Source organism: Meriones unguiculatus, chromosome 2 (genome assembly GCF_030254825.1).
Source record: "Meriones unguiculatus strain TT.TT164.6M chromosome 2, Bangor_MerUng_6.1, whole genome shotgun sequence".
Classification (NCBI taxonomy): Eukaryota; Metazoa; Chordata; class Mammalia; order Rodentia; family Muridae; genus Meriones; species Meriones unguiculatus.
This window is the reverse complement of record NC_083350.1, coordinates 102,079,839-102,100,329: the sequence shown is the minus strand read 5'-3', so window position 1 is coordinate 102,100,329 and position 20,491 is coordinate 102,079,839. Positions and strand designations below refer to the sequence as shown.

The window sequence follows — 20,491 nt, the reverse complement described above, 5'->3', positions numbered from 1 at the left end:
ACAAACAGAAATCTGCCAAAGAAAACAACACCTTCCAAAAAACCTCAAAACCCTTTGCCAAATAGTTTTAAGCCACCTTTAAACAAATAAAATACTAGTAGTGTGTTTTCCTTATTTGCCTACTAGTGCAGCTTCTAGATAAAATTCTAACTATCAGAATAAAACTTTCAAAAGGGGGGAAAATAAACACCTCACTTGACTTGTTAGGGGAGGTTTTGTGACTCTGGATTAGCCATTAAGGTGACTGATGAACCGCTGGGAAAACTAGGAACTGTTGTCTCAGAACTCAAGTCTCAGCACTGAGACCCGTGGGCAGGGTTAAAAATGGCAGGTGTAGGAAGGGATGGAGTCTTGACTTGGGAAAGGTCTTACGAGGTCATGTGACACAGCCTGAATCCCACAGGAGCAACGGAAGCTATGAAATACACTGATTGGTTGACTTTTTTGTGACAGGGTCTTATTACATGTTAAATTGTCAAGTGACATAGTGGGTTGATTTTTAACAAAGCTTATGCTGGTTTCAGAATCCAGGAAAAGATGCAGAAGATATGAGGAACATAAAGATATTACTGTGACAATTTAAGCTAGAACTTTAGAAGAGCTTTAAAATACAATGATGGGAACAAACGAGAAGAGGAAAATTGAAGTAACAGGATGGTTAGTCACAGCCATGCAGGACAAATGAGGTGGTGAGTGGAGCAGTCACAAGAGTTTTGGAAACCCACTGCACTCTTGGCTCATATATTTACTTCAAAGGATGGAAGTCCCATTTACCGTAATTACTCTTATAAGAATGACATTAAAGAGATTTTTGAAATCATATCTCAAAGTCATTAAATAAAGCATTAATTATTACTATCATCTTAGATTCTTCTCTTACAGTTATTTTATCAGCTAGTTTCTCTTTACCGTATTTTTGGTTGCTTTGAGAAAAACACTAAAATATACAAATCTTAATTCAACAACAAAATGAGAAGAAAACTTCATCCAAAGGAAGGTGGCGTGGCTCAGCTGACAGAACAGATGTGAGAATATGCAAATTATATCAGACACACAGAGCTAAAGGCTGCTCTGCTCGGGGATTTGGAGGACAGCCAATGATCTGGTTGAGGATGTCAGCTCCCTGAGACTCGGGCCCAAGAACCCCAGTGGAAGAACTGACTGTGACATGACTGCAGTGTGGAATCACTGAAAAATAAAACTCTGCCCAGGACTGGAAGCAAAAGTTGAGAGAGAGAACCCGCCAACTCCAGAAAGAACAGCCAGAGTTTGAATTTGTTTAATTCTCTGTCCAAAGCATTTATTTCATACAATTAAAAATATGAGAACCAATCAATATAAGGAAGTTGAACAGCTGCTCACTAAAATTTCCTGCTTGCACTGGGTCTCTGCCTACATCTCTCTTGTTGTCCTTCCTCCAATCTAAGTCCAGAGCAGGAAATGAAACTGGGAACACAAAAAAAATGTGTTTTATTTAGAATACGAAAGGACAATGGGAAAGAGCATTTTGCCTTGATTCATTCACCCTTGTCTGTAGCTCCAAGAATAACTTTTTTGTTGTTTTGTTTTGTTTTTGTTGTTGTTTTATTTGAGACAGGGTTTCTCTGTGTAGCCTTAGTTGTCCTGTAAACTTTGTAAACCAGGCTGGCCTCCAACTCACAGAGATCCACCTGCCTCAGTCTCCCAGAGTCCTGGGATTACAGGCGTGAGTCACTGTGCCCAACTTGAAGAACAACTTTTAAGCATAGCATTAATTATTCTCATTATCTTGTCTGTGAATTTTTTTCTGTGCAATGCAGATAAATTGCTTGAAGCTGGGTGGTGGTGGCACACGCCTTTTTAATCCCAGCAATTGGGAGGCCAGCCTGATCTATGGAGTGAGCTCCAGGACAGCCAGGGCTACACAGAGACCAAGTCTCGGAAAAACAAAAACAAAGCAAAACAAAACAACAACAACAAAAAAAAAACACTTAAATTTTTTTCTAAGTTATCTTCAGTAAATTTTTTACATGAGAACTGGTTTCTCTGATGTATTTAACTGGCATATCATGCTGCAGCAATTACTAAGCCATAGTTAACACTTTCTGTAGCTATTCCAACTAAGCTGAGTTTTGAAATACCAATCTTACGTGGTGTTTTGGTCTATGATACATTTATTTTCTGTCCATTCTTTTTACTGGCAGTACAGAAACTTATTTGCATAGTTATAAATGTTTTCCTAAGAGATGTAGAAGAGTTTATAATCTATCGTAAATCATTCTCAAGTGTTCCAGAACTGCTATGAATTTCTAAGTATAATCTCTGTCTGCTCAATGATTTTGCATATCTCTTTCTAACAGCATTCACAACTCACAGGGCAAAGATCCAGGTAGGGGTCAGCTGTGCTGTTAATGAGATCTCAGTGGTGGGCACAGCTACAGCTCTGCTCAGCGTATTAATTGGAATAACAAATCAATTGTTAGAGGGCCATTTCTTAGGCTTCTTGTGTATTATTTCTAGCGGTCTACTTGTTTATACAGACAGAGGCTTCGGAGGGGGCAGTGGTGGCGTGCTTGCCTGACATACGTAGGGCCTTATATGCAGGGCATACGTAGGGTTCCATCCCTAGTACCAATATCAAATGTACTGAGGAGAGCAAAATAAATTTCAAACGCTCCTTTCCCAAAACTTTTTTTTTTTTAAAGTACAAACAGTTAAAAACCTAAGGCTAAAATGCATTATGTGCACCCTCATATGATAATGCTGAAGGGTAGGAAGATAACTCACACATTTATCATTTTTATCTTTATCATTTTTAACGTAAGGGTCTTAGATCCCAATTTACAGGGAAAAAGTAGCAGGCACGCATTGAACGGAAGCCGTGCTCTCAGTTCACAGTGACCCCCGAGGCTTACTGGAGGAAAAAGCAACTGCTCCTGAAATCTACCCAACTGACTGCGCTGTAACAACCCACAGCAAGATGATCCACTGTCTACGGCGGGGCAGTGTTTCAGTTCTGAAAGTCTACCAGGGTTATTTCTGACTTTAACAGGCAAATCTCGACTGGAAAAATCAAAATCAAGCTGTAACATGAGATTAAATAAAAAGTAAAGATACCCTGAAGACTACATGTGAATCGCTGAGAAGCGGCCCTTCTCTCTCCATGCAGCTCGCCTCGCCGGTGATTAGATGCATGCTCCCATCCATGGCCTCTACAGAGCTCTGACAGGCTGTGCTTCCCCCAGGGGTCAGAGCTTTCGCAAGAGTGTCAAAGGCCCTGTAAGGAGACACCAGACACTGTGAGCCCGGCCAATCTCCAACAATGAAATGAATTTCTTTCCCTGTTTGAGACAGGGTTTCTCTGTGCAGCCTTCCCTGTCCTGGACTCGCTTTGTAGACCAGGCTGGCCTCAAACTCACAGAGATCTGCCCGCCTCTGCCTCTGGAGTGGTGCTGGGATTAAAGGCTTGCGCCACTATGCCCGGCTACTAAAATAAAATTCTTATACAAAATTCTGGAATTAAGATTTAAGTCAAGGGGCTGTGGGAACAGCTCAGAGGCAGAACACCTGCCTAGCATGCAATTAGGCCCCAGCTTAGCACCCAGGCCTATGGGGAGGGAGATTCTTTTCCAAATAGGGTAGGGTATGGTTCAGTGGTAGGAGGCTTGTGTGGTGTACACAGGAGGCCCTGGGCCCCACCCCGAGCATACACAAAACAGACAACTAGCAGGCTTCAGAAATCAGGGCTTTCTTGTATGCCGGCCAGACTGCTGTGTTGAAGTGACCTCTGTGATTGTACAAGTCACAAAATCAATACATTGAACTTAGTAAGTGTAGCTTGTAGTATTATATATTAGCATATTACCATAATCTCCTTCAGTATGAGAGAAGTCCTCATACCTACTCCTACATACACAAGTTACTTCTATCAGACTTGAGCACTGGTCTTCTGATACACACTCACCTAGCTCGTGAAACGAGTGGAGTGTGGTCAGCACATTGCACTAAGGGCAGATTTTCAGTTAAATCTTAACATTTTCTAAGTCTTACAGAAATATTGTTATCAGAGACTTTTATAGATGATAGACTTTAATGCCAAAACATTTTGACCAATTAAAACGAAGCTTCGAATGATGAGCCCAAACAGCCCTTACCTTGAAACATCACTATTAGTCTGAGTGTCTTGATGAAATGCACAGAATGACGTAGCACCGTTGCGTAAGCTCTCCACTACGGGCATCTCACTCCTGCTGTGAGAAAGGTCTTTAGCTTTGCCGAGGTTTGCTAACGATGTGACGACGCTGGCCAGTGTGCTTAGGTCTCCCTGACGCGCTTCAGCCTTTAGGAAGAAAAGAAAGCACGTACATTTTGCGAAATGGTACTGATACATTTTAAACCCTTGCATATCAAACTCTAGGTGATGGATACTAATTAATAAATTATTAATAACCATTAATAAATCAAATTCACGAATACAGTAGTTCATTTCTATAATCCCAACACTCAAGAGGCTGAGGCAGAAGAATTTCCAAAAATTCAAGGCCAGTGTGAGTTATGTAGTGAATTTCAGACTTGCCTGGGCTACAGAGTGAGAGCTTGCCAAGAAAGAAAGGAAGAGAGAAAAAGAACAAGAGAGAGAGAGAAACAGAGAGAACAGGCAGTCGACGGCAAAAGAAAAAGTCAGAGAAAGAGAAAGACAGACAGACTCTTGAGGAAAATACAAGCTTTAAAATACGTGTAAGTTCTATTTTTTTTACTCCTTCAAACAAAGTTTTAATTGCATATATCATTTAAAAATATGGAACACTTCAAGAATTTGCATGCCGTCCTTGCGCAGGGGCCATGCTAATCTTCTCTGCATCATTCCAATTTTAGCATATGTGCTGCTGAAGCGAGCACGAGGTGTAAGTTCTTAAAAGATGTTTGTAAAAGTTTAAAATAAAAATTGTATTCACCAGCTAATCTATTCAAATCATAGTTACTTTCTCTATAAAAGATATCAAATTATATAAGAATTCAAAAATTAACAATGATTTAATATTATTAAAATTTCTAAAATTTCTTTAAGCTTAATTTTTTTTAAGTGTTTACGTGTATGAGTGTTTTGCCTGCGTATAGTCTGTGCACCACAGGCAGCCTGGTTAACAGAGGGCACCAGATCCCTGGAACTGAAGTTACACATGGTTGTGAGCTGCCATGTGGGTGCTGAGAATTGAATGTGCCCTCCACAAGAGCAATATCAGCTCCTAACCTCTGAGCTACCTCATCTCTCCAGCCCCAAAGACTTAGCTTGGTCTTTTAAATAATGTGTATTTATATGTGTCGACGTGCGGGTATATTCACGAGTGCATGTGCTTCTGGAGCCCAGGAAGGGCACCAGATCCCCTGGAGGGGCAGTTACAGACAGCTGGGAGCCAAATGCTGGGGGATGAATTCAGTCCTCCACAGTAAGAGCAATTTTCGATCTTCACAACTGGGCCATCTTGCTAGCCCCTCAAAACTTATGTAACAAACTGGCACGGAATCTAAGCACACCAGCTGCCCCTCCTTTGTGAGAATTGTCCTCTCTACAACGCTGTAGCTAAAATCACTGCACAGGAAGAGCAGGGAAGTTCATTTTTTCTTCCTTTTGGCTCTCAATCATCAAAGCAATGAGCAACTTCTCCTAATGACATGTGAGCTTTTGGAAGTATCATTTCCAATTCAAAGGCTTTTACATACGTAATGCTTCAATTGAGTAAATTCATTTGGGCTGGGCCACTGTGTGGGTGGTTAAATGGCTCGGTGTTACGTGTCTGGGTGCTGGGACTGAACCAGGGGCCTCATGTACCCTGCGCATGTTCCTCCACTGAATGACCACACCTAATAATTTGGGGTTGTGAGCGGTGCAGGGCCAGAACCAGTGCAGGTGGAAGAGTGTCTCAGCACAGGCACCCTCCCGCCTTTTTAGGGCCAGCAGGACAACTCCGAGTAAGGGCATACATGCAGACAGCAGAACACACAGATACATAAAGTATATAAATAAGTAAAATTTTTTAAAAGAGAAAACAGGAATTGTTGCTCTGCATGGGGCTAGGGCTCAAACTCCAGCAGGACAGGCGGGGAGGGGGGGGAGGCGTCTTTAAATTGTGCTACACACCTTATCTGGTGTCATTAGCATAGCTGATTCTGTTTTTATTCCAGACTGATGAATATTCACGAACATTCCTGAATCCAGCAGTCCAGATGACCTGTAACAAACGAAGCACGCATTTTAGTCTTACTAGACCTGGGAGGAGAAACAAATGACCCACTTCTTAAGGTCAGCAGTAGGGCACCTGGCGGTCTCGCTGTCTGTGACAAAGGTCGGTGTCGCAGCCAGCGGGCTTCGGAGGTCTTTGCGGATGTAGATTTTTTCTGTTGAAGCTGCACAGCTGGAAGATTTTTCTCGGGATATTTCAATGGGTTTTCTTTCACACTGAACAGCTATAAAAACACGTTAGACAATTACACTACAACACAGATTTATGCAAATCTGTAAATCTAAGCTGTCACCAACATGGCTGAAAACACTGCTTCCAGCTGAACTCCAAGGGCAACCGTCAATCTTTACAAAGCCTATGCCTGTTTGTAAAGCTGGTCAATTCATATCTTATTCTCATTTCTCCCTATTTCAGCTCTCCTATGGTAAAAAAACAGAAGTCTTAAAAAACAAAAACAAAAACAAAAAAACAAACCCTCACTATCAAGAAGGAAGAACTGAAGGGAGATGTCCCTTATGTATATAGAGTTAAAGAAAAAGAAATTTAATCAACTGAAGATAATACTAATAAAAAAGGCCAAAGTTGGGAGCTGGAGAGATGGCTCAGTGGTTAAGAGCTCAATAGTTCAATTCCCAGCACCCACATGGCAGCTCACAACTGTCTGTAACTCCAATTCCAGGTGGTCTGACACCCTCACACCAATGCACATAAATAAAATTAAAAACAGTAAGCATTAAAAAAGTCTCAGTGGAGCCTTTCTAGTTAAGAAATAGCTGTGTATTAGACATCAGTCCGTCTGCACAATATGCAGTGTCTCTAAGAATTCCGTGAAACCTACAGGGGCAGCGAGGCGTTTGTTAAATGCGCAGTTTCTTTTAGGGTGGATGGAAGAACAGACTGTCAGAACTCGACACTTTGCTCAGCCACATCTTAGGTGCCTGTCCTCTGGCGAGTCGCCAGCCTTTCTCGGGTAAGGTGGTTACGGGAGAGCTGGCTGCAGAGAACTGCCGTGAGAATGGGCGGCTGTGCGCACACACCAGGAGCGGCTTTTGGAACACTGGGGGTTCCGTCAGTATCAGCTGCTGTTACCAAGGTCACATTTTGGGCTTCAGTCACAAAGCACACAGGTGACTAGCTGCTTTAATGATACGCAGTTCTAACATTCAGAGTGTTACAGAGAATTTGGGGAAGACAACAAAATCACTAAAAATTCTATTATGCCTATTAAAACATTTAAGTTCTGAGACAACTTACAAAAATCATTTGGGTGCTTAGTGCCAACTGGAAATATGTGCTTGTCACACGAGTAATCAAAAATATTTATTTATTAAATAATAAATACATATGTATATACTTAATTTTAGTTGGACTATGAATTAAGAGGCACATGTCACAGTTTGAACAGGAATAGCCTTGCTGGAAGGATGCTGGCGTGAGTGAATTTTGAGGGCTTATGCCCTCACTCCACTTTCTGTCTGGGCTCAGATGTGATCGGCCCACTTCCTGGTTCTGCCTTCTCCCCTTCCGGGATCATAAACCCAAATACGCTTCTTCTTCCTTTACTTCCTTTTGTCATGACATTTAATCCCAGTGATAGAAAAGTAACTAAGACGCCATTATCTTGAGCTGCTTAAATACGCTAACGTGTATACACTGCCAGTTCACTGACTTCTTAAAAGCATTACTCCTTTATTGCAAGTACATACAGTCTTGTTTCATTCCAAACGCAATGCATCTCTGTAACCTGCAGTACTGACAGCGGTTTCGGTGGTGTTTATTAATAATACAGTCTTTTGATCCTCGACACGAATATACTAGATTTTTTCGGATGCTTCTTTTAAAAAAACCTTTGCAGCCTTCACAAGTTATTGCTCCATAATGACGTCCTATAGAGGTATTTAAGAAAATGGAAAAATACCGTAGATTAGAAGTGAACTAAGTTCATCAGTTTTTTTATTACAACAACAACATATAAAATGAAATCGTGACTTTGAGCTTCTGGCAATTTTTTTTAAGGATTTATTTACGTAGAGAATTAAACAGCCATATCCTGTAGTAAGGTTAATGATCTAGTGTTTTACATTTTATAACATAATATTAAAAATGTTAGAAAATTTAGGAAAAAAATATAAAACCATCATCAAAATTTTTATTATGCACATTAAAAATTTTAACTCTTGAGAAAACTTATAAACTATAGTTCCGTCATGTATAGCAGTGTTTTGTTCAGTCTCCTCCTGCTGAGGATTAAATACAACACCTGTAAACACTAGCCAAGCACCCAACCCCCGACCTGCACCCTTGGCTGTAACAGGTGTCTTAATATTACGGCTGTGCACTCCAGAAAAAAGAAAAGTGTTATCTAGTACTGAGATAGCATAACTTTCTTTCTGAGTTCTACTGTTAAAACTTCTTACACAAGCTGTTACAGTCTGTGGCGAGAGAGATGGCTCTGGTTAAGAGCACTCACTGCTCTTACAGAGGGGGCAGGATCAATTCCTCGCACCCATCTTCAGTTACTGTCTGTAACTCTAGTTCTAGAGGATTTGACACCTTCTTCTAGCCTCCACAGGTATCAGGCGCACGCGCGCGCACACACACACACACACACACACACACACACACACAGCAAGGCAAGCTGCTCATACATAGATTACATTTTGATTAATTTGTTATTTCACCAACCATTTATTTAGTATAATATTAACAAATTACACATACTCAAGGAAAACTTCTCATGGAGGTTTTTGTAATGAAATTTCAAAAAAAAGTAACAAACAGGTTGGGCCCACTGACAGCTGCACTTTATGTGCCCAGCATGAGTCTGTATTTCTGACAGGAAGTAAGCAATGGTCAGAACTAAAACGACTTATCTCTAAGTACTTCAAACCAGCTCTGAGAAGAGCCCACTCCAGTCTTAGAGCCCTGCTTCTGCTTCCCTGGCAAAGCGCATCTGCTCACAGAAGCAAAGCAGCTTCGGGCCGGTCTGCTCTGCGTGCCTAGAGCAGGTTAACAGTACAGTACAGTATAATGTATTACTAAAGACCACAACTCACTTTCCAATGATTCCTTTGGGAAATTTAATTTTTACATTTAAAACTCTTTTGTGTTTACTTCCAAACAGTGAAACCAAAATAAGTATCTTATACTATTATAAATCAAATTAAATGACACTGAAGAGAAAATAAAGCGAAACAAAAAACAGAGGGAGAAAAGTGAAGTTTTATAGGCCACAAATACGAAGCATAAAGACAACATATTCTTCTATTTATTTTTTTAATTTTAGAAGGAACACAGTTGAGTAGCACTTACTTAAATAATGTAACACATACAGAATTACATTTAATCATACCTGATGCTTTGTCTCCACATACTACACAAAGATCAAAAACTTTATTTGGTCCCTGGTCAGGAGAATTTTCTGTTAAGAGCTTTTAAAAGAAGGAAAACATTATTAACTGATGCTGTCCAACATTAGTTAAGTCATACTGTCCAACAGTGAAAGAATACAGGGTCAGAGCTACTTCCTATGTGGACGTAAATTCCTCTTCACCTAAGAGTCCTGTTACTATGGCTATAGCTTAAGGCTAGCATAACTGCTTGCCTTCTTTCACACACAGGCAAAACTACAAGTGTCTTTTTACTTGCTCCATAGCAATGACAACAACTCCTTAAGAAACCAAAAGGTGTGCGCTTCGATGGCACAAACCTTTGATCCTAGCACTGTGAGGAGGGAGGGGCAGGCAGGTGGGTCTTTGTGAATTCAAGTCTACTGAGTGAGCTCCGGTCCAGCCAGGGATACACAGTGAGATTCTTTCTCAAAACCCCCAAACGCAACTGATGGTGTGATCCAGTGGCTTAAGAGCACTTGCTGCTCTTACAGAGGACGTGGGTTTGATTCCCAGCACCCACATCAGGTAGTTCACAGCCAATCTGTAAGTGCAGTTTCAATGACTGAGGTCTTCCTCTGGCCTCCACACGCACCTACATACATGATGTACATGCACATATCCTCAGGTACACACTACATATGAAATAAATCTTTAAAAAGCTCAACGCACAAATACATTAGTGTTTTTAAACATAAGCCCCTCATACACACTGATATTACTCATACGGAATATGTCTCATTATTCTAAAAGTTCTAAGACCTTCCATGACATTTGTCTTTGACAGTTCAAAACCTTTCCAAATGGAATGATACGGCAAGAGCATAAAATAAAGCTGACACGATGATGTACACCTGCCATGCAAGCACTTGGGAGGCTAGGGTACAAGGGTCTTTGAGTTCAAAGAAGCCTGGACACACAGTGAGACCCTACGTCAAACAAATGAGCCCTTTTCCCTCCAAACCCAAAGGTGCTAGCATAAAAAGATAGTTGTGGATTTTTTTTTAAAGAAAGTTGTAAATAAATGTTATCGATGTCATTAATTATAATTATACAAACATGACTGCTACAGAGATACCACATAATTGGCCATTAGTGAGCCTAGGTGAGGTGGCATTGGGTAACTACTAAGCCTTTTACTTTGTATCAAGAGCTCATCACTAGGTACAGCTATTAGGATGCTACAAAGAACTGTAGTTTCTTCTTTCAGATTTACTTTTCCATCAGTCTTAGTGAATTGTTTCCTTATATAAAAGACTTTTTTTTTTTTAAAACCATTATTTACCTGGAGGTGTGATGCAGACAGATCAGGAGTTGTAAAAAACACCTGGTTGACACCCGCTGCGTCTGGAGCTGTGAGGAAAACTCTCCCTGGGGTGGAGCCCTCATGACTTGCCAGGATGAACTGCTTGCCCTGTGTGCCATGGTCAAGTGCTGTCACGAGCTGGATTTTCTGTCCAGTCTGATCTGTAACAATCTAACACAACCACGACACATTAATAACCGATTCAACTCAATCATATCTGTTTGCTTTATGAGACCGGTCTGGCCATGTAGAGGACTGGCCTTGAACCCATGACCAGCTGCCTCAGCGTCCTGACTGCTGGAGAACAGGGCTGTGCTATCACACCTGGCTTTTGTTTTCTTTCTTTTCTGGTTTGGTTTTAAGAGACAGGGTTTCTCTGTGTAACCTTGGTTGTCCTGGACTCACTCTGTAGACCAGGCTGGCCTTGAACTCATGGAGATCCACTTGCCTCAGCCTTCCTGAGTGTGCTTTTCTTTTCTTTAAATGAGTCAATTTTAACCTCAAAGCCAAGCTAGAAAAGCCAGTCATACACCTTTTTGATGGCAGCTCTACTTGTAATGAAATTCTGACAGAAGTAAGCATGTGTGAAATTTATAAAGGCAAGATTATTTGACCTCGCTATTTTGATTTCTTTCTTCTTTCACGACATTTCAGAACCAGCAGTTCTCAACCTGTGGCGCACAACTGAATGACCCTTTTACAGGGGTCACCTAAGAATCATCAGGAAGCACAGATATTTACATCACAGTTCTTAACAGTAACAAAACTACAATTATGAAGCAGTAATGAAAATAATGTTATGGTTGGGGTCACCACAGCATGAGGAACTGTATTAAACGGTCGCAGCATGAGGAAGGCTGACAACCACTCACTTAAGGCAAGATATGTCCTGAGGTCCTTGGATACATCAGTGAAAAGCAGAAAATCTTTGCCCTTATGAAACCTCCATTTAGTGGGGAAAGACAGATAACTAACCAGTATTGTAGCTATCCTAAGTGCTGAGGAAGAAACAAAGCAAAGGAAGGTGAAAGAGGCAAAAGGAGAGACGGTGAAGCGAGAAACTCTTTAATGAGTTATATATATTATATAATATATAATAATATATATAATATAATATATAATATAATATATATAATGTATATATAAAATATACACACACAGAGATCTGAATGAAAAAACACAGCCAGCATTAGACCTACAGAGCATCCCAGACACAGGAAACAACACACAAGGTGGCTCTGGGGAATTAGGGAATATGTTTTACATATCTGAGGCACAAATCACAGCGAGAGTCTTGTGAGGACAGACAGTGAAACACAGGCTATAGCGGGCGACGGGAATCTGAAATGGCTGAGGGCAGGTAACGTGGGGATTCAGAGGACCCACGGAATCTTAATCACCCACCTTGTAAAAAAGGTATACCGTAGAGCAGCGGTTCTCAACCGCCCCACACTGTGGCCCTGGGGTACAGTTCTTCCTATTGCAGTGACTCCCAACCATAAAGTTATCTCCGTGGCTACTACCCCTAACTCTCAGAGCCCCAATTTCACTACCGTTGCGAATCGTAATATAAATATCTGATATGCAGGAGATAAAGGGGTCGAGACCCACAGGGTGAGAACCAATGCTTTAGGGTTTGGAGCACAGTGGCTGATCTCACTTTGGGGAAAAAAAAAGATCTTTTAGATTTAGTATGAAGAAGACTTGAAATGTATAAAAGTAAAATTAAGGGACAGGAAACAATGTTGAAACTATCAAGATGATACACCTGCATATATGGCCAGCGGCAATGGCAGGAAACAGGGCCATGGCCATGTTGACAGTGAAAAAGAATGCCATCGGATTAGGTAGGCACTTCTCAGGGTGTGCTGACGGTTCTGAGGTTAGTCAAGAGTGATTACGAAACTGGCCTGAGCAGTGAGGACAAAAGTGACTTCTGCTCTGACAGGATAGTCTACTGCAGAGTAAATTCATGAATGAGAGAGCAGCTATCTCAACAATGACAATATTTGTTACAAATCAAATATTTCCTAAAATAAACTTTATTAAGCTGATTTAATCTTTGACCCTATTTTCAAACTTGTTTCAATTTTTTCTACTTTTACTTTTCTGAAATTATTTTATGTGCAAAATTTGAAAATAGGTTCTAAATGTCCAGTGAAGTTTTTATCTATAGCAAATTGTATCATTTGCTTTGATGAGCATTATTTCTACCATGTCCTATTTTTTTCTGCATAGTTTTTGTTTTGTTTTGCTTTTGTTTTTTCATGTTCTGAATAATATTTTCCACAGGTTATTTCTACTAATTCCAGAGGCTACTAATCCTACAGGATTTGTCTTTGAACCAGTTCATTTGTAACAGATGTTACCATGTGTCTTAGGGTTTCAATTGCTGTGATGAAAGGCAAGCTAGAGGGGGCTGGAGAGATGGCTCAGCATTTAAGAGCACTGTCTGCTCTTCCAGAGGTCCTGAGTTCAGTTCCCAGCAACCACATGGTGGCTCATAACCATCTACACTGGGGTCTGATGTGCTCTCCTGGCATGAGGAGAGTTACTGTACATGCAGTTAGAGCACTCATATACATAAAATAAATAATTAATAACATGCTTAAAAAAAGAAAAAGAAAAGCAAGCCAGAGAGGAAAGGGTTTATTACAGTTTATATTTTCACATCACTGTCTCATGGAAAGAAGTTGTGGCAGACACTCAAGCATGGCAGGAACCTGGAGGGCAGGAACCTGGAGGCAGGAACCTGCATGGCAGGAACCTGGAGGGCAGGAACCTGGAGGGCAGGAACCTGGAGGCAGGAACCGAAGCAGAGGCCATAGAGGATCCAGACTTACTGGTATGTTCCTCCTGGCTTGCTTAGCCGTCTGTCATCTCATAGCATCCGGGACCATTAGCCCGGGTAACACCACCTTCCCACATCAGTCTTCAATCAAGAAGCTGCAGACTTGTCCACAGGCCAATTTGGTGGGGAAATTTTCTCAAATAAGGTTTTCTCTTCTAAAATGACTCTAGCTTAATCAGGTTGACATAAAGCCAGCCAGCACGGAATGTTTTAAGTTGTTGTATGTTCTATTTCGGATTGTTTGTTTCAACAATACTTATTGTGACTAAAAGTCTAATGTTCACTTAGTTTTTAGAAAAGAGAATTAGGTACATGATCTAATGGTCACTGTATTGAAACATTAGATCAGAAACTGGCACAGTGGCACACGCCTGTAATCCCAGCACTCTGAGAGGCAGAGGCAGAGGCAGAGGCAGAGGCAGGCAGATCTCTATGAGTTCAAAGCCAGCCTGGTCTACAAGAGTCCAGGACAGCTGTACAGAGAAACCTCATCTCAAAAAACCAAAAAAGGAGAAACATTAGATTACTGAAAGAGTGTTTACTGCAGTGTAACAAAATAATTGAAAAGAAAAACAATAAACTTGGTCTTCAATGGAGAACTGTAATTAGGTAAGCAATTCTCAGGTCTCCAGAACTTTCTATACTAAAAAAGTTAGGAGTTAGCTATCAGGTCCAATTTGATATTTGTAGGGTAAAAGGTCAAGGAAAGAACACCCTGACCCTGACTTGACCCTGAGAACAGGGCCAAGGGTAAGATCACCCTGACCCTGACTTGACCCCAACACAAAGACCAGGGCCAAGGGGTGGGGGATTACTAATCCCTAAGCAAGAAATCCCACCAATCTCTGACCTTTAAGATCAGACCACAAAATCCCATCAATCCCTGAGCTTGCCCCAAGAGCAGGCCACATAATCCCTCCAATCCCAGGCCACCCTGGGAGGCCTGACTCCCAAGAACCCCATATAAAGCCTGCCTTTTGCTCACTTCTCTGATGCTTCTCTCCTGAGCAGAGGCAGTCATCCTCCTGAGTTTTTCCCTCCCAATAAATCTCTTGGGTGAGGTTTGTGGTGAGGTGTGGTGTGCCTGTGTGGGATGCCTGGGCTCCTGACTGCCAGGATACTTTTCACTTATGAACTGTAACACTTGCATTGAGAAAGTCTTCCCCCCAGGGCCCTAACACTTATCAAGAGCAATGAGAACGGAAACACCTGTATTGGTGGCAGAGGTGGTCCAGCCCAAGGGGAGGGGCAAGCTAAGAAATGCCATTCTCAAGTGGAACTTTACCAAGTTTCTCACCGGCTAGAAGGACTGCAGGGCCAAACTGTTTAATCCTATGGAAGAGCCCCTGGTGACAGAAGGACAGAAGGACATGACTTGCTTTATCAGACCCACAAATATGTGCTCAGGCCAAGTTCCCCCAACCCCTGCCCAGGCCCAGGCCCAGGCCCGGGGAACCTTCATTTGCGTCCATGACTGATCACCTATTTGTAAACCAGTGGGCTTCTGGGACAGATCTGTTATACGCTGGGGGCCACGTTCTAGCTCTACCCTGGCTGTCCTGTGGGAATAAAATGAAGAAACTGGGGCTTGGGGAGGTATAATAAAATTTCTAAGATAATTAAAAACCCTTTATTCATTTAAAAAATAATTCACATACTAACAGAAAATAACTTTTTATGAAAGCTCAGTTTATTTCTCCAGTAAACACGTAGGAGTAAAAGTAGTGGTATTTTACATTTCCATGAACTCTTTTAATGTGTGACTTAATAAAGTCGTAAGTTCCTATCTGTCTCTTCATTTATCTATTAGAATATTTTCTTCTTGGTTCAAATTTAAAAAGAAAACCCAGCCTCACATCGATAGTATGGAAAGGAATGGGGTATTTTAATAGCACTTTGAATTGTGGAAACTGTTAACCACTACTACACCAAAACAGGACAAGTAGCTTTGCAAAGTTCATCTGTGGAAGCAGCTGTCATATACAAAGCCATCACAGTGCGGGAACAGGAGTTATGGTATGCACAAAACTGTCTACAGTGTGGAATCAGGAGTTGTGTTTGATACAAAGTGTTCCGCAGTGTGGAATAGGAGATTTAATAGACAAGGTTATCTGCAGCGTGGAATCAGGAGTTAGGTTATGTACAAAGGGAGAATCCAGAGCAGGGCAGGGAGAGCTCTCAAGAAATAGAGATTTTCTCTTATAAAGTCATAAACATCTTTATCTTTTTCTTAAAATTAATTATCTGTTCACCATTATTTATACCTAGTCTGACCTTGAATTTGAGATCCTTCTGCCTCTACCTCATGGGGTTTTGGATTACAGGCATGAGCCAGTAGCCTGGCAAGTCAATATTTTTTTTTATAGGTACTAATAACCTAGGGAAGCTTTAACTATTTTTTTTTTTTATTTCACTATCAGCACTACTACGTAAGATTTACTTATATGAGGTAGTCAAATCTTAACTATGTTGTAGTTTGGTTATGATACAACTTGATTGAACTAAGAGAATATTTGTTTTGTGCTTTCAACATAAACTATCTTAGTTATTTTTTCTTCTTCTTCTTACTATGTGTGTGTGCATGGCATGTGTATATATGACAGGTGTGTGTGTGTCTGTGTGTGTGTGTGTGAGAGAGAGCGAGAGAGAGACCGCACCTATGTGGAGGTCTGAGGGTTCTGACAGCACCCCTGTGGAGCTGTTTCTTTCATTCCACCTTTCTGTGGACCTCGGGGTTTGAGCTCAGGTCACCAGGTTTGCTCAGCATGCACCTCTGCTTGCTAAGCCATCTTAAAGGTCTGATCCCAGTCAATAGACACCTTGCCATAATTAGCCACACTGTGGAAACTATCAGACCTTAAGCCGATTACCCTGTACCATACTACAGATTTGTTTTGTGCCTGTTTTTTTATTTTTAGGTGTGTTACATTTACATGCGTGGGCGTGCATGAGTGCGCGCGCGTGCCTACACTCCACAGTGGAGTGAGAGGACACCTTTGAGAGTTGGCTTTTTTCCTCTTCACCATATAGGTTCTGGGGATTGACCCCAGGTCATCAGGCTTCATTGGAAGTGCCTGTATCTGGATGAGCCATTGCCCCGGTCCCTGAGACTGGCTTCTAGTGGGTGCTACTTTGTAGAAGGGTCCTCCTCTCTTTCCTACAATATGGAGGCCAGAGAAGGTTACTAACGAGATGGTGTTGTGCTTTCTGAGGCCTGCTTCTGAGGCCTGATGTGCGCAACATTTTTAATCATGTGAAAAATAACCATGTCAGCCGGGCAGTGGTGGTGCATGCCTTTAATTCTAGCACTCCAGAGGCAAAACCAGGGGGATTTCCATGAGTCTGAGGCTGGCCTGCTCTACAGAGTGAATTCCAGGATAGCCAGGGCTATACAGAGAAACCCTGAATTGAGAAACCAAAACCAGAAACATGCCTGACGTGGTCAAAATAGTCCAGAGTCAAAATTAACAATGTCCTAAATACATCCTAAAAACATATGCCATATCATGGTTACTTTTTGCTGAAAAGAGGATATAGTCATTTAAGGCTGGTCCCAGCTTTTTCTCACCCCTAAATAACATCCTCTGATCAGATTCCCTCCTATTCCTAACTCTTCATTAGCTTTTCATTCATTTTTTATTGTTATAAATTTCTTGTGTATGTGTGTTCTACAGTACCATATACATCAAAATCACAGTACTTATCATATTCCCTGGCAATTATTTAACTACTTCCTGCATAGAAAAGCTAATTGAAAGCTTGGCTTTCTTTCACTCTGGTACTTCCAAAACCTAATATAAACATTTAGCACGAAGAATGAAAGTCTGGTAGGTCAGCAAATGAATTGTAAACTAGACATACCTCACCCATCTGTTGTTCAATAATTTGATGTGCAATTTCTTCTATGGTCGCCATGACCTAACTGTCAAAATATCTGCCAAAGATGAAAAAAAAAGAGCCTTTTTACAATGATGCACATAAAATATGTACTGAAGAGTTTGTAAGTGAAATTATCCACTGCCTAAGATTTTCTTTAAAATAATCCAGTGAAGATAGTGAGAGAAACTAGAGCAGTGGTTCTCCACCTTCCTAACACTTCGACTGTCCACACAGCAACTCCTGCTGTAGTGACCCCCCAAACAGGAAATTATTTTTGTTGCTACTTTCATAACTCTAATTTTGCTACTGTTAGGAATCATGACGTAAATATCTGATAGGCAGGATATCTGATATGTGACCCCCGTGAAAGGGTTGTTTGATCCCCCACAGGGTCATGATCCACAGGTTGAGATCCGCTGGACTAGACAAAACAGGATTTGCCACGTGCTAGCAACGCTGAACCCTGTCCGCTGATGAAGGTGACATGCTGGGGGTTCATGTGAACATTCTGCTTCTGTATACGCTGACGGACCTGCTTTAACAAGCTATTGTACCTGTGTGGGTCAGTGAGGCTGCTCCTACACGCCACATGCCGTCTTAGGAACACCCCAGTACCTGGAGTAGGCTTCCTGCAAGCTTATTGTTCAGGAAGGTCTCTGAGGTCCACAGACAATACAAGCACTTGGCACTGCTGTTAGGTGCCCATGAAAAGTAGACGGGAAGATCCTGCTGCTGAAGACGCCACGGTCTTTGGTCACAGGACATAATAGAAACCAGCCTGGAGCTAGGCTTGAAGGTTCTTCCCTGCCGGCCAGCCCTCGGTGCTGGAAGGCGGTGTGCAGGCTGTGGGGGCGTGTTACCTGTAGTCCTACCAAGCTGTAGACTTAGCAATATGACATTACTGGCCCAAAGCAAAATGTCCCCACTGTAAACAGAGTAAGAAGCCCACGGCTGGAAGGGCCAGGCTATAGCAGGTAACACATCACCAAAGTGCTGCCAGCGGTCTAGAACCCTGAACAGAGCTGTTTGATTTCCTGTGTCACCGGGAATTCTGTCTTTCTAAACCACCGTTCCTTTACCTTCCTGTAAACACTACTGAGCGGGAGAGAGTTCCACAGCAGAATGCTTGCCCAGCATGCCAGAAGAGGCCCAAGCTCAGTTCTCGGGAACAGCAAAGCAGCAGGCACACGAAACAAGAGCAGCTCTCCCTTTCAAGCCCAGTTTTTGATGACTTTAGTCATTTGTCGTTTGGCAACTTCTGTTTCAACACTGCCGCCTGCCAAGGTTTACACTAAGTGTTTTCCTTTCCTGTCCTTGGGGGCAGCCAAACGACGATTATATAGTCTTCAAGCATCTCGACCTCAAGTCCAACATGGCTCATCTGGCGGTAACTTCACTATCTTTAAATTTTAATTTATTTGTGCACATGTGTATGTGTGTACATGTTCATGTATGGATGCCTGACCAGGACAGTAGTGTCCTCTATCCACTCTGTATATTCCTTTGAAGTGGGGTCTCCCCCTGAAGCTGGGGCTCACGTTTTGTTGGCTAGGTTGGAAGGCAGCTGGTCCCGGTAATGCCCGTCTCTGCCTACAAGCCATGTCCCCAGGCTGTACTTCACTACTTTTCAGAAAAATCAAACAGATTTATTGTTAGCCATCTTCTCAATATTCCTCACAGCCTGGTTTAATCTACGGGATTTGGGCTGTCATTTGTTAAACTCTACATTCTAGCTGTACATACTCCTAATTCCTGCTGTTTATCACGCTTCCCCATTCTTGACGATGGCTTTTCTCATCACCCTCCATGTCACACAATCCTGATCAATGTATGTGCTCAAGACTGCATTGAAAATGAGACAAAAGAGGCATTTTTCTTTAAAAAAATTTTTTATTTATGTGTATATATGTAAGTTTGTACACAGGTTTGAAGGTAACAGGGAGCCAGAAAAGGGTGTCAGAGACCTTGGAGATGAAGTTACAGGTAGCAGTGAGTGAGTGCTGGAAACTCACTGGGTTTCCAGTAAGTGCCCTGGGACAGCAGCCAGTGCTCTAACTGTTGAGCCATCTGGCCTGACTCCTGTTTTAATTTTTTTTTTTTAAAGGCAGGGTCCCAAGTAGCTCTGGCTGGCTTTGAACTTGCTATGTAGCTGAGGATGACCATGAACCCCTATCCCTCCTGCCTCTACCTGTGTATTGGGATTGCAAACAAGTTCAAACACAGTGCACAGACTGGTGGTGGCTTAGAGTAGTCTACCTCCTCGGAACAGCAATTTGCCATTGCAGATTAAAAAATTTCAGTTGCTTACACTCTCAGCACTTGAGGCTGAGTCAGAGTTTCAAGTTCATGGTCAGCCTGTTACAGACTGCCAGAACTCAGAATTGTAATCCCAACTGTAAAAGCTATTAAATGCACAATTTATTATGTAATATCCTTCAGCCACTTAACCTGAGGCCGTTTCTTCAGAAATAAGACAGTCGACACCATCTCTTTGAGAAGTTAAAAAGTGGCTGTAAGTGAAAATAGACCTGTAGCTAATGGAAGTTAGCAAAATGAACAAAACGCTAAGTGAGCAACAGGACACAGACGAACACAAACAGAGGAAGACCTACGAGAACCTCATCAATAACTAAATTAGTCACTGAAGGGTTATGTATTTTTATTAGCCTGAAGTAGAAAGCAAAAAGCATGAGGACGGGGGGGCTGGAGAGAAGGCTCAGTGGTTGAGAGCTATGGCTGCTCTTCCTGAGGACCTGGGCTTGATTTCCAGCATCCACATGGTGGCTCACAATTGTCTGTAACTCCAGTTCTAGGGGGTCCGACACCCTCTTCTGGTCTCTGTAGG

The 20,491-nt window shown here is 41.9% G+C and overlaps 1 protein-coding gene and 1 non-coding gene across 3 annotated transcripts in view; both read right to left on the bottom strand.

Annotated features, from left to right (window-relative positions):
* The window catches only part of Nr2c1 (nuclear receptor subfamily 2 group C member 1), a 48,391-nt gene that overhangs the window by 22,223 nt on the left and 5,677 nt on the right, over window positions 1-20,491 (bottom strand). The window contains exons 2-9 of one of the 2 annotated variants that reach the window (XM_021647843.2): window positions 17,629-17,701; window positions 10,896-11,087; window positions 9,574-9,652; window positions 7,928-8,107; window positions 6,297-6,444; window positions 6,119-6,209; window positions 4,134-4,318; window positions 3,097-3,256 (exon numbers count right to left, since the gene is read on the bottom strand). In XM_021647843.2, the coding sequence (XP_021503518.1) occupies window positions 3,097-3,256; window positions 4,134-4,318; window positions 6,119-6,209; window positions 6,297-6,444; window positions 7,928-8,107; window positions 9,574-9,652; window positions 10,896-11,087; window positions 17,629-17,682 (1,089 nt within the window). In that variant the 5' untranslated portion in view covers window positions 17,683-17,701. The remainder of the gene's footprint in view (window positions 1-3,096; window positions 3,257-4,133; window positions 4,319-6,118; window positions 6,210-6,296; window positions 6,445-7,927; window positions 8,108-9,573; window positions 9,653-10,895; window positions 11,088-17,628; window positions 17,702-20,491) is intronic. The other variant, XM_060377935.1, reaches the window with a different exon arrangement.
* LOC132652688 (U6 spliceosomal RNA) lies at window positions 4,772-4,878 on the bottom strand. Its single transcript, XR_009590265.1, has one exon. It is a non-coding gene; the product is annotated as a U6 spliceosomal RNA (small nuclear RNA).